This window comes from Siphateles boraxobius, unplaced genomic scaffold (assembly GCF_051911475.1).
Source record: "Siphateles boraxobius isolate OS27281-9 unplaced genomic scaffold, OSU_SipBor_1 216, whole genome shotgun sequence".
Classification (NCBI taxonomy): domain Eukaryota; kingdom Metazoa; phylum Chordata; class Actinopteri; order Cypriniformes; family Leuciscidae; genus Siphateles; species Siphateles boraxobius.
In genome coordinates this window covers 177,501-191,910 of record NW_027508829.1, presented here as the reverse complement: position 1 = coordinate 191,910, position 14,410 = coordinate 177,501, and the positions used below count along the sequence as shown (strand labels likewise).

General features: G+C 45.6%; 1 protein-coding gene across 1 annotated transcript in view; it reads left to right on the top strand.

The window, feature by feature from the left end:
- Positions 1 to 5,414: 5,414 nt before the first annotated feature.
- The window catches only part of LOC143746296 (cadherin EGF LAG seven-pass G-type receptor 2-like), a 91,260-nt gene continuing 82,264 nt past the window's right edge, over positions 5,415 to 14,410 (top strand). The window contains exon 1 of the mRNA XM_077238138.1: positions 5,415 to 9,000. Coding sequence (XP_077094253.1) covers positions 5,508 to 9,000 — 3,493 coding nt within the window. The 5' untranslated portion in view covers positions 5,415 to 5,507. The remainder of the gene's footprint in view (positions 9,001 to 14,410) is intronic.

Sequence of the window (14,410 nt, the reverse complement as noted above, 5' to 3'; positions counted from 1 at the left end):
ACTGTCCTAGACGCTCTTAAGGGGCCCCCGTTCGAACCACTCCGAACCGTGCACCTTAAACAGCTCTCGCTCAAGACTGCGCTCTTGCTGGCACTCGCCTCGGTCAAGGGAGTGGGCGACCTGCATGCGCTTTCGACAAGCGCTGCCTGCCTACAATTCGGACCTAACGACTGCAGGGTCTTCCTTAGACCGAAACACGGGTATATTCCTAAAGTGCTCACCACTCCCTTCAGAGCACAGGTTATCTCCCTAACTGCGCTGTCGTCTCCAGCAGACGAACACGACGGTAATCTACTCTGCCCCGTTAGAGCTCTCAGTGTATTTGGAGCGTTCTGCCCTATTCAGACAGACAGAACAACTGTTTGTATGCTTTGGCGGCCGTACGAAAGGTTCCGCCGTTTCAAAGCAGAGAATCTCTCACTGGATAGTTGAGGCTATAGCACTGGCTTATGAAGCTAAGGGACTTCAATTCCCCTGTGTAGTCAAAGCACACTCCACCAGGAGTGTGGCTTCTTCCTGGGCGTGGTCGAGCGGGATACCGATCGAGGATATTTGTGCGGCGGCAGGCTGGGCCTCACCGTCCACATTTATCAGGTTCTACAACCTACAGGTCCCGACATTGCATTCCAATGTACTATCAGCATGATGCTAGTTGAACTACGAGTTCGTATCTAGATTATGTATGTGCTTGTGTCACACTGAGCGCCTTCTAGCCGCTCTGTACTTTTTCCCACATATAAAGCTCGCCTCTGCCGGCTAGTTGGATGATAACTTTGCTTTTCAGCTCAGGCACCTGCCTCTGGCTATCATAAGGCGAAGTTCAGCACGCACAGCGTTTTGCATGGTGTTCCCATAGCGTAAGCTACTTGAGGCAATAGGAGAGACGTCTCGAAAGGGAACGACTCGGTTACTAACGTAACCTCGGTTCCCTGAGAGGAGGCAACGAGTATTGCGTAAGCTGCCGTGCTTGTGCTTGGTTAGTTCGCTTCAGTCGTTTTAACCTAAAGAATATATAATATATAGCTCTTGGCCACGCCCATCTTGGCGGGCTCTGACGCGCGCGGGCGCGAAGCGCGCTCATTGGTCGCGCATTCAGAGTCGCCCCGTCATTGGTTCGAGCAAGTTGCCGCAGCACAGCCAATGACCTTCGTTCATTGCTGTCAGCTGTGCAGCTGCAATGCGTTTTACATAAGGACTTAAATACTCTCGAGAAAAGGAGTTTTCCCATAGCGTAAGCTACTTACGCAATACTCGTTCCCTCCTCTCAGGGAACCGAGGTTACGTTAGTAACCGGGTTGTTTTTAGGATTCAAGAGAGGCGACTTTTTCTGAGGGTGACAGCCTCAGCACTTCATTGTTGTGTGTCGTTACCGTTTCGTCACGTTAGAACAAAGTAAGCTTTCGTGCACCCCGTTGCCGCTGCCGTACGGGCAGAAGATCCGGAGGATGACTTAATCAACCAGACCCAAAACACCCGGGTCTGTAGTCGGCATTACTTTATTTGGTTACATTATTATTGCTAACTGTTTCTGTTTTAGTATGTAATTTAAATGCATACTTTTCAGTGTATTTCACTTGTGCCTTTCTATGCATTTATTTTGTGCAAGTGAGATAAAGATCATCTGTTTCATAAATCATTAACTGTCTGGTCTTTATAATACAGTATTTTACTAGGTGTAAAACATACACAAACTTAGCTATATTAAATTGTTTGTTAACTACTGTTAAACATGCAAATAAATCTCAAAATAAGATTTTTTTTTCGCCGTTGTTTTTATCTATAAAGATAATTGATGCAAAGAAAGCGTGTATGTAAAATATGTAATGATAATATTGATCGAGCAATTGATGAAAATGTATGCACAGAATTGAGAAAATAGTAGGCCTATTTATGGAGATAAATGATAGCCTATCACAGGACAAATGTGTGAATGTTCACGCGGTATTTTATGCAAACAACTCTGATTATAGTTGTAACTATATTAACAGTAGGCATAATTCTCATTGCGTATGCACGAGTCCAAGAAAATCTTCTGTTCGTGAACAGTTGTATTTCATTCATTAATCTGACCATGCATCCAGCATGCCATTTGCTCGTGTGATAGTAATATGTCTTAGTAGTATTTTATGTGTTATAATCAGGGCTGCCAACTCTCACGCATTGAGCGTGAGACACACGCAATTGACCCAATTCTCACGCTCTCACGCCACACCCCCGATTTCTCACGCTTAAGTGTCAACCCGGTAGGTAAAATGCCTGAAAGATGAGTTTATCTATATATCTACCTGTTGAGCCACTCGCGATCGACTAGTTATACCGCAAATTAGTTAAATATCCCGTAATCTAGAGTAAAGATATTGTGCTCCAAACCGCGCGCACGGCAGAGGTAAGCGAGCGAGAGACCTTGCGTGTGCAGACCCCATCCCCCCCCCCCCCCCCCCCCCCGTTGGAGTAGTCTCACGCCAAGCTAAACTCAAAAGTTGGCAGCCCTGTATAATTGATTCTATAACCAACTATAAGAGATAATTCTCGGTTTTCTCCGGCACCCTGCACCGGCGTAAAGCGAAACCGGAAGTGTCTATCACACTGATCGGTAATCCAAGATTCAACCATAACTAGCCCGTTCTCCTATTATCTGTAATGAAAAGGTTCATTAGATCCACACGAACCCCGCTTCACTTCATCCGGTAGAACAGCGCCCTCTATCGACAGGCCAATACAAACGCAGTTCACAGGTCACGTGCTGCTATTTATTTAAATTAGTCAGGGCAGAAAATGTAAATATTAAACGCATTGGTAGGTGGGCATTTCTCAGATTAAGGGCCAAATTGGGTTGCTGCAATTTTGAAAATTAAAATCCCAAATTTGACTAATTGGTATACATCAAATTATCAGTCCTTAAGTCAGGTAGAATGTTATGAGCTTGGTTGAGACCATAAGATAAGGGAATTTATGATTTTTTGCCATTTTTTTAACTATGTCAAGTAAATGTGTCATTACCATCACATCATCGAATGTATGTAAAAAATAAAACTTAAGATAAATCAGTGCTTTTAAAACATTTTGTGGTTTCACATGGAATCTATTTTATCTTGAACTTAATGGGATTGTTGATTTTTACTTGCAAGTTGAATTATAGTCACTTAAGTATCTACATTTGTGATTCATCAATCTACCCTGGCTTGGAATATAAGCTTATTTTAAGTGAATATCAAAACTTTTTTAATACAGTGATAATTTAGACTGTCCAACTCTGTCAAAAATATATAATTTTAGGATGTTTTTGTAATTTATACATCATTTATTGGCAAAAATATGTATGGTGATGGTGATGACATTGCAGTTCAGGTAATGATAGTTTGTTGCGGTGATGACAAATCACTGATCATAACCTATTGTAATTTAAGAGCCTAAGTGACTTCAAACCAAAAAAAAAAAAACACCAGCTATTAATTGGTTTAAACATCAAAACATAGTTTAATCTGATTATGGAAGACCAAACAGGAACTGTGTGTATCTGCCGTCATCACCACCACAACCTGTCATTACCAGCACCAGCTGTAATGTGCTGGTATAATGACTGTGTGGGAATGACAATTTAGTCAAAAAACTAGCCTTGCTAGCAAAGATGATGACTAAGCAAGTGTAGCTAACTTTCTACATGTAATGTACACTTTTTTAACTAATAAAGTGATAAAAATAATTCAAAAATTTTTAAAAATACAACACATATGGTAATGACGCATAATAAGTGTACATGCCCAACACAAAGAATAAAGAGTAGATTTACTACTTTTCTGGACATCATGGCATCATTCTTGCAGCTTGAAATCCATGTTACCAAATAAACCTTTGATGAAAATACTGTTAAAAAGTGTCTATGCAGAGCGTGTTGGTAATGACAGCTAAACCATGGGACAGGTAGAAATTAAGCAAAATAAAGTACAAAATGCATATATATGCTTAATCTGTGCATGTTCAGGTAACATTTAATTCATTTGCATATTTTTTTATATTTGTGATAAATAATGTTTGAGATTTGTTACGACAAGTGAAAACTCTGGTGGCGGACAACACCAAAACACAGATATTGTACCACAAAACACCAATAAAATGTGTAAGAGCAGCCATAAAATAGATCTAGGCTTGTTTTTGTTAATACTAATTAGTGGTGCTAAAATGTATTAGATTGAATTAGTTTTTAATAGAATTACGCCCTCTGGACAGAAATAGGCCCGAATTCTGGGAAATACCCTGGTATTTTAATATTATTATGTACCACAGAAACAGAAACACACTCGTTATTTCAAGATAATAGATTTTATCTATCTGTGAGGTAAATCGGAATAAATGCACATGCGCTGACATGTTCGGGACAGCAGGGGGCGCCAAGATTACATCAAACATTTCTATGGGGGGGGGGGGCTCTGTTAATGCACCAGCCACACACAACACTCTCCCGCGGAGAAGTGAAAGAGCTTTTTCTGACTCCTTTCAATGATATTTAAAATGTGTTTTGTTTGTTTATCCGTCAGTTGCATTTCTGTTTAATTTTGATGGCGTAGCTATTTATTTTTATCCTTTATAAATGTGCGTAAATGATGTTAATGTTGCTAAGCAAAACCAATAACCTTACCAAATCATCAGTCACACAATTGTCAGGTTTTTTATTTTTGTATATTTTTATTATTATTAGCCTATTATTTGGCGCTTTCGTGGAACGTTCAGAACGTTCATTTTTAACGTTTAAACTTTTTTCTTGGTTTGGCAAACGTTAACATTCCATTTGATCATTTTGCAATCATTATCGGAAATTAATAACGTTAAAAAACAAATAGACAAACGTTCCATTAACGAAATGTTTTAGTGCTAAAATTTTGAGAACATTATTAAAAACCAGATAACTGAACGAACGTTCTAGCTCTAGCGCTTTGGGCATAAGAAAAGCGCGATATAAATAAAATGTGTTATTATTATTAATAACGTTCTTAACGTTACTAGAAGAACGTTTGTTCATACTTTGACAAAACGTTCCCTGTTAGCTTGGGATATCACTATTATTTGCATCTTTAGCCTTTCTGGAACTGGCCAGCTTTGTGTATTTGTAGTGCAGGCTACTGTTATTAAATAGTAATACAACAACTTTAACGCTCTTTCGACGATAAAGGACTGAGTCTAATACAATTCTTTAGTTTATTCAGTAAAAATCACTTGATTTTCCTCTCCAGAGCAGATATATTTTCTGAATAGCATCGGCAGGGTGTCTTGGGGCAGTTGTGCCCTTTTAAGATCTGCCCCAATGCACCCCCCCCCCCCCCCCCCCCCCCGACGCTCTGAATCAGGTTTATGTTAATGATCCCCCTCCCCGGATTCACTGGAGGTGCGTGTGTGTGTGTGTTGTGTGTGTCTCCGCAGTGCGTGGATCAGCATGGAGACTCCACACGCCAACTTTGAAGGGAAAAACTGGATGTAATTCATTCTCCGTGGAAGAGCAGCAGCGAGGAGTGATGAAGTGGGATTTGTTGCTCATTGTTTTCGGGTGGTTTGAACTCCCGTGGCTCGTGGATTGTTTCGATGTGCACGTGATTGAGGATGCGGGACCGGGCACCGCGATCGCGATCACCGGCTCCTGCGCGCTGGACCAGCTCATCGTTCCCCGGTTCGCGGAGAGTTTCCTTCACCGGGACCCGGGAGGGCTCACTTTCTCCGGCGCTTTGAACTGCGAATCGGTTCCTTCGAACCCGTTCACTGTGTACACGATCATGGACTGTGCGGATAACAACGCGTCCGGGTTTAGACACCTTTTAACCAGCCGGTATAATGTGCACGTTCACGGAAAAAACTGCGCGTTTAGTCGCAAACGCGAAAAAAAAATAGACGTGGACATTATAAGTTTAATAGATGCTTCAGAGTGCCATGAGGCGGGCACCGCTGTTTTCCGTGTGTTTGATGTGTTACCGGGCAACCCGACGCAGTGTAACATTACCGGGACTTCAGCGCTTTACGTCTCCGAGGGTCGTTTGTTTACTTCGGCTCAGCTGTGTTTCCCTCTCGATTCTTTGCTAGAGTTTCAACTGCGCTGCGTGGGACGCGCACGTACGGGTTTTGCGCATGCGCACTGGCGCGTGGGTCGCGGTCCGTTCACTAAAACACACCTGAGGACGTTACTTAAACGGGCCGCGCGCTCAAACTCAGGGCTTCTAAGCAGGAGGAGAAGGAACATAAACAATAACCCTCAGTTTCAACCTCCCATGTATCAAGTGTCCGTTCCAGAGAATCAACCATCCGGGACTTTTGTTGTTGTTTTAAAAGCATTTGACCCGGATGAGGGTGAAGCTGGCAGGCTGGAATATTTCTTAGAGGCCTTGTTTGATAGTCGTTCCAACAATCTTTTCGCCGTTGACCCAGCGAGTGGCATTGTTTCCACCTTGGAGATACTAGATAGAGAAACGAAGGACACACATGTGTTCAGAGTCACGGCTGTGGATCATGGAACGCCACGCCGCACTGCCATGGCGACGCTTACCGTAACGGTCACCGATACAAACGATCACGACCCCATCTTTGAGCAGGAAGACTATAAAGAAAGCGTGCGAGAAAATCTGGAAATCGGTTATGAGGTCCTGACTGTGCGTGCCACGGATGGCGACGCTCCTGTCAACGGAAACATCCTTTATCATTTGCTAAACAATGGGACTAACGACGTGTTTGAGATCGATTCCCGCTCTGGCGTTATTCGCACACGAGGTCTAGTCGACCGTGAAACTGTCGAATCCTACATGTTACTGGTTGAAGCGAACGACCAAGGTCGTGACCCCGGGCCTCGCAGCGCTACGGCAACCGTGTGTATCGTCGTGGAGGATGATAACGACAACGCTCCGCAGTTCAGCGAGAAACGCTACGTCGTTCAAGTTCCCGAAGATCTGACGCCTAACACAGAAATCCTGCAGGTTACGGCGACAGACCAGGACCGCGGGAACAACGCCGTGGTCCATTTTAGCATCATGAGCGGAAACACTCGAGGCCAATTCTACATCGACGCTCAAACGGGGAAACTAGACCTTGTGAGTCAACTTGATTACGAGATTAATAAAGAGTACATGCTTCGCATTCGAGCACAAGATGGCGGGCGCCCCCCGCTCTCCAACATCAGCGGCCTCGTCACGGTGCAAGTTCTTGACGTTAACGACAACGCGCCCATATTCGTCAGCACTCCGTTCCAGGCTACGGTTCTAGAGAACGTTCCCGTCGGATATTCTGTCATTCACATTCAAGCTATTGATGCTGATGCTGGGGAAAACTCCCGTTTGGAATACCGACTCACGGATACCACGCCAAACTTCCCGTTCGCCATCAACAACAGCACAGGCTGGATTATCGTAGCATCCGAGTTGGATAGAGAAAGTGTGGACTTTTATAACTTCGGAGTGGAAGCACGTGACCACGGAACGCCAGCTATGTCTTCCTCTGCTAGCATTAGCATGACTATTCTAGACGTCAACGACAACAACCCTGAGTTCACGCAAAAGGCGTATTACATGCGTCTGAACGAGGATGCGGCCGTGGGAACGAGTGTCGTAACCGTGTCCGCCGTTGATCAGGATATCAACAGCGTAGTGACGTATCAGATCTCAAGCGGAAATACCAGAAACCGTTTCTCTATCACTAGCCAGAGCGGCGGAGGCCTCATAACTCTCGCTTTACCGCTAGACTACAAGCTTGAACGACAGTACGTGCTAACAGTCACGGCATCAGACGGCACACGTTTCGACACGGGCAAGGTTTACGTTAACGTCACGGATGCTAACACTCACAGACCAGTCTTCCAGAGCTCACATTACACCGTCAACATCAACGAGGACCGGGGCGTCGGCACAACAGTGGTGATGATTAGCGCAACGGATGAGGATACGGGCGAAAATGCTCGGATTACGTACTTCATGGAGGATAGCATCCCTCAGTTTCACATCGACGCGGACAGCGGAGCCGTAACCACGCGGATGGAGCTGGACTACGAGGATCAAGTTTCGTACACGCTCGCAATCACGGCTCGAGACAACGGCATCCCACAGAAATCCGACACTACGTACCTTGAGATCCTTGTGAACGACGTGAACGACAACTCGCCCGTGTTCCTGCGGGATCGTTACTCGGGCTCCGTCACAGAGGACATTCCCGTGTTCTCCAGCGTTTTACAGGTCTCCGCGACCGACCGTGACTCAGGCCTCAATGGGCGAGTCTTCTACACGTTCCAGGGCGGAGAAGATGGCGACGGCGACTTCATAATCGAGTCCACGTCGGGGATTGTCCGTACGCTACGACGGCTTGACCGAGAAAACACTCCCATCTATAACCTCCAAACGTTTGCGGTTGATAAAGGAGTTCCGGCGCTCAAAACGCTGGTTGACATTCAAGTAACCGTTTTGGATGTGAACGATAACCCGCCTGTGTTCGAGAAAGATGAGTTTGATATATTTGTGGAGGAGAACAGTCCCATTGGGCTTGTTGTGGCTCAAATATCCGCGTCAGATCCGGATGAAGGCAGCAACGCTCAAATCATGTACCAAATCGTTGAAGGCAACATTCCTGAGGTCTTCCAACTGGACATCTTCTCCGGAGAGCTCACCGCTCTGATCGACCTCGACTACGAGACTCGTTCGGAATACGTTATCGTGGTTCAGGCCACATCCGCTCCGTTAGTCAGCAGAGCCACGATCCACATCAAACTCGTCGACAGGAACGACAACATCCCCGTCCTCAAGAACTTTCAGATTATTTTTAACAATTATGTCACTGATAAGACCAGCAGCTTCCCTTCGGGAGTGATCGGGCGGATCCCGGCGCACGACCCGGACGTCTCGGATCAGCTCCACTACAGCTTCGAGGCGGGAAACGAGCTGAATTTGGTGATTCTGAACCGGAGCACAGGAGAGATCCGACTCAGCCGAGCCCTGGACAACAACAGACCGCTGGAGGCGTCCATGAAGATCTCAGTCTCAGGTAAGAAGCTGTTTCTTTCAGTTCTACATAGTTCTACATTTAAGTTCCTGGAACTCCTTTTGGAGGAACTAATTTACTCCTACTCCAGAGTGGGTCTAAACCAGTGCTATAGGAACTATCCGTGACGTTAGTGTTCGCTGATTGGCCGAACGTATGCAAAACACCAGCACCCGCCATTTATAGCCTATATATTTATTCCAGAGACTAACTGTACGAACATGTAAAACAGTTATAGATAAAGCTCTTAACCTTTAGACTGAGGAGTAAATCCAACGCAACTTTGAGACCAAGGGAAACATGATTTTTAATTTCTGCTCAGCAACACTGGACATCAACCACACGCATACGCTGATAACTTTTCATTACTGTCAGTAACTCCACAACAACTACATAAATGTTTCCACTAACATTCAGAAACGTCTAAAAGTTTTAACCTCTCCGTACGGCTGCACTCGCTACTGGTTATTCTGGGATTCTGGATGAGTGAGATTGGCCTGTTTTGTTATTACCGGAGTTTCTGAAGCTCGTGTAAAAGCTCCGCCCTCTTCTGAATGGAGGCGGGGCTGCAGCTCATTTGCATTAAAAGGGACACACAAACGGCTCACACCCAAAAAGGGACAAATTTGACAAACTATAATAAATGATCTGGTATTTTGAGCTGAAGTTTCACAGACTCATTCTGGGGATATCGGATTTATATTACATCTTATATGACTCCAGCAGTTTTGTGTGAGGCTTGCGTGACATGTGTGCATTTGTAGCTCTCGCTGATGTATAATACATGACCTCTGCTCGGTATTACTACATGAGCGAGCGAACGAGTCGCTGCGGGACACGCATGTTGGTTTAGCAGATCTGTCTCCATTTCCTTCAGGTTGTTTGACATTGAAGCAGATCTTCCTCCATTAACCGTAACTCGTGAGTGTGTGAGTGTGTGTGTAGCGCTCGGTTCTTCACGTGATTGCGTGACTGTGGCCTCCGGGAAAACACGCTCGACTGGCTTTATATGATTTTTGTGCGTTCTGACGGAAAGATACATTGCAGGCCAATTATTATGAGACAAAACTGCAGAAATATGTCTGTTATGTTGAGTTTTAAGGGCGCTGACAGAAATGATACAATCTAGACCATTGCAATTTGAACAAAACCTCAAATAAATGAGTTCTCTTTGCTAACATACAAAATTCAATATACATTCAATAAACTGTAGGTATCCCATAAAAGACATGAGTTAGTGCAGTGGAGCAACCGGCCCCGGGGTCGTTAGGACCTCCTCACTGACGAGCCCTGCTTTACATGCGGTTAAATTACGAGTTGAGCTTCAGCTGCTCTTTGTGTCTGTGGTGCCTGAGGGTCAAAGGTCAGATGTGTAAGAACCGTTAGCAGTCGTTAGCTCATCCCAATGCTTCGAGAGTGTCTTTAATGAAAGAGGAAGAGCCCCTTGTATGACATTACTGTGTGTGTGTGTGTGTGTGTGTGTGTGTGTGTGTGTGTGTGTGTGTGTGTGTGTGTGTGTGCATTTATAGATCGATTCATACATGTGTAACAGCTGGTGCTTCGCCCTAGCCAATCAGAGAGCAGGACTCAGCGCTCGCATCACACCTGCTGAGTGTGTGTGTCAGTGCCACGCTGAGAGAGAGAGAGAGAGAGAGTGTGTGTGTGTGTGTGTGTGTGTGTGTGTGTGTGTGTGTGTGTGTGTGCGTGCGTGTGTGTGTGTGCTTCTGCTGAGAATCTAGTGTCTGGTTGATCTCGTCTTCAGATGTTTGTGTGGATCCTCTGGATCAGTGTGTGTGTGTGTGTGTGTGTGTGTGTGTGTGTCCAGCATCTGTGTGTGTGTGTGTGTGTTTCCAGCATCTGTGTGAGAGATTATCAGACGCTGATGTTCTTTCTCTGCCGCTGTAAATCCACACAGTAAATAGCAGTAAAGCCTTGAGTGATGAAACACTGAGACGGGATTTGTGTTCATGAACACGTCACACTGAGCTTGTCACACACACACACACACACACACACACACACACACACACACACACACACACACACACACACACACACACACACACACACACACACACACACAGATGCTGGACACACACACATACACACACACACACACACACAGATGCTGGACACACACACACACACACACACACACACACACAGATGCTGGACACACACATCCACACACACACACACACACACACAGATGCTGGACACACACACACAGACACATACACACACACACACACACACACACAGATGCTGGACACACACACACACACACACACACACACACACACACACACACACACACACACAGAACCCCAAAGATATGGTAATATTACGTTATAATTATTGTTATAATTACTCCATATATAGTTGTTTTGATTATCGCTATAGTTATAGTTATCATTATTGTTATCTTTAGTTATTGTTATTTTTATCTTTATAGTTATTTTTATTGTTATCATTATAATTATTTTTATAGTTATCATTACAGTAATTATTTTAGTTATTATTGTAGTCATATCTTTATAGTTATCGTTATTGTTATAGTCATTAATAGTTATTATCTTTATAGTTATTGTCATAGTTATTGTTATCAGAATAGTTATTATAATAGTTATTTTTATAATTTTCTGACGGGCGTGAATTTCTGGCGGTCAGGCTGGTTTGTGCGTTGAGTGTGTGTTGAGTGTGTGTTAGCGTGATTTTCTGGCGGTCAGGCTGGTTTGTGCGTTGAGTGTGTGTTAGCGTGATTTTCTGGCGGTCAGGCTGGTTTGTGCGTTGAGTGTGTGTTAGCGTGATTTTCTGGCGGTCAGGCTGGTTTGTGCGTTGAGTGTGTGTTAGCGTGATTTTCTGGCGGTCAGGCTGGTTTGTGCGTTGAGTGTGTGTTAGCGTGATTTTCTGGCGGTCAGGCTGGTTTGTGCGTTGAGTGTGTGTTAGCGAGATTTTCTGGCGGTCAGGCTGGTTTGTGCGTTGAGTGTGTGTTAGCGAGATTTTCTGGCGGTCAGGCTGGTTTGTGTGTTGAGTGTGTGTTAGCGTGATTTTCTGGCAGTCAGGCTGGTTTGTGCATTGAGTGTGTGTTGAGTGTGTGTTAGCGTGATTTTCTGGCGGTCAGGCTGGTTTGTGCGTTGAGTGTGTGTTAGCGTGATTTTCTGGCGGTCAGGCTGGTTTGTGCGTTGAGTGTGTGTTAGCGTGATTTTCTGGCGGTCAGGCTGGTTTGTGTGTTGAGTGTGTGTTAGCGAGATTTTCTGGCGTCAGGCTGGTTTGTGCGTTGAGTGTGTGTTAGCGAGATTTTCTGGCAGTCAGGCTGGTTTGTGTGTTGAGTGTGTGTTGAGTGTGTGTTAGCGTGATTTTCTGGTCGGTCAGGCTGGTTTGTGCGTTGAGTGTGTGTTAGCGAGATTTTCTGGCAGTCAGGCTGGTTTGTGCATTGAGTGTGTGTTAGCGTGATTTTCTGGCGGTCAGGCTGGTTTGTGCGTTGAGTGTGTGTTAGCGTGATTTTCTGGCAGTCAGGCTGGTTTGTGCATTGAGTGTGTGTTAGCGTGATTTTCTGGCTGTCAGGCTGGTTTGTGTGTTGAGTGTGTGTTGAGTGTGTGTTAGCGTGATTTTCTGGCGGTCAGGCTGGTTTGTGCGTTGAGTGTGTGTTAGTGTGATTTTCTGGCGGTCAGGCTGGTTTGTGCATTGAGTGTGTGTTAGCGTGATTTTCTGGCGGTCAGGCTGGTTTGTGCGTTGAGTGTGTGTTAGCGTGATTTTCTGGCGGTCAGGCTGGTTTGTGTGTTGAGTGTGTGTTGAGTGTGTGTTAGCGTGATTTTCTGGTTGGTCAGGCTGGTTTGTGCGTTGAGTGTGTGTTAGCGTGATTTTCTGGTCGGTCAGGCTGGTTTGTGCGTTGAGTGTGTGTTAGCGTGATTTTCTGGCGGTCAGGCTGGTTTGTGCGTTGAGTGTGTGTTAGCGTGATTTTCTGGCGGTCAGGCTGGTTTGTGCGTTGAGTGTGTGTTAGCGTGATTTTCTGGCGGTCAGGCTGGTTTGTGTGTTGAGTGTGTGTTAGCGTGATTTTCTGGCGGTCAGGCTGGTTTGTGTGTTAGCGTGATTTTCTGGCGGTCAGGCTGGTTTGTGCGTTGAGTGTGTGTTAGCGTGATTTTCTGGCGGTCAGGCTGGTTTGTGCATTGAGTGTGTGTTAGCGTGATTTTCTGGCGGTCAGGCTGGTTTGTGCGTTGAGTGTGTGTTAGCGTGATTTTCTGGCGGTCAGGCTGGTTTGTGTGTTGAGTGTGTGTTAGTGTGATTTTCTGGCGTCAGGCTGGTTTGTGTGTTGAGTGTGTGTTAGCGAGATTTTCTGGCAGTCAGGCTGGTTTGTGCGTTGAGTGTGTGTTAGCTTGATTTTCTGGCGGTCAGGCTGGTTTGTGCGTTGAGTGTGTGTTAGCGTGATTTTCTGGCGGTCAGGCTGGTTTGTGCATTGAGTGTGTGTTAGCGTGATTTTCTGGCGGTCAGGCTGGTTTGTGCGTTGAGTGTGTGTTAGCGTGATTTTCTGGCGGTCAGGCTGGTTTGTGTGTTGAGTGTGTGTTGAGTGTGTGTTAGCGTGATTTTCTGGTCGGTCAGGCTGGTTTGTGCGTTGAGTGTGTGTTAGCGTGATTTTCTGGCGGTCAGGCTGGTTTGTGCGTTGAGTGTGTGTTAGCGTGACTTTCTGGCGGTCAGGCTGGTTTGTGCGTTGAGTGTGTGTTAGCGTGATTTTCTGGCGGTCAGGCTGGTTTGTGTGTTAGCGTGATTTTCTGGCGGTCAGGCTGGTTTGTGCGTTGAGTGTGTGTTAGCGTGATTTTCTGGTCTGTCAGGCTGGTTTGTGCGTTGAGTGTGTGTTAGCGTGATTTTCTGGCGGTCAGGCTGGTTTGTGCGTTGAGTGTGTGTTAGCGTGATTTTCTGGCGGTCAGGCTGGTTTGTGTGTTGAGTGTGTGTTAGCGTGATTTTCTGGCGTCAGGCTGGTTTGTGCGTTGAGTGTGTGTTAGCGTGATTTTCTGGCGGTCAGGCTGGTTTGTGCGTTGAGTGTGTGTTAGCGTGATTTTCTGGCGGTCAGGCTGGTTTGTGTGTTGAGTGTGTGTTAGCGTGATTTTCTGGTGGTCAGGCTGGTTTGTGTGTTGAGTGTGTGTTAGCGTGATTTTCTGGCGGTCAGGCTGGTTTGTGTGTTGAGTGTGTGTTAGCGTGATTTTCTGGCGGTCAGGCTGGTTTGTGTGTTGAGTGTGTGTTAGCGTGATTTTCTGGCGGTCAGGCTGGTTTGTGTGTTGAGTGTGTGTTAGCGTGATTTTCTGGCGTCAGGCTGGTTTGTGTGTTGAGTGTGTGTTAGCGTGATTTTCTGGCGTCAGGCTGGTTTGTGCGTTGAGTGTGTGTTAGTGTGATTTTCTGGCGGTCAGGCTGGTTTGTG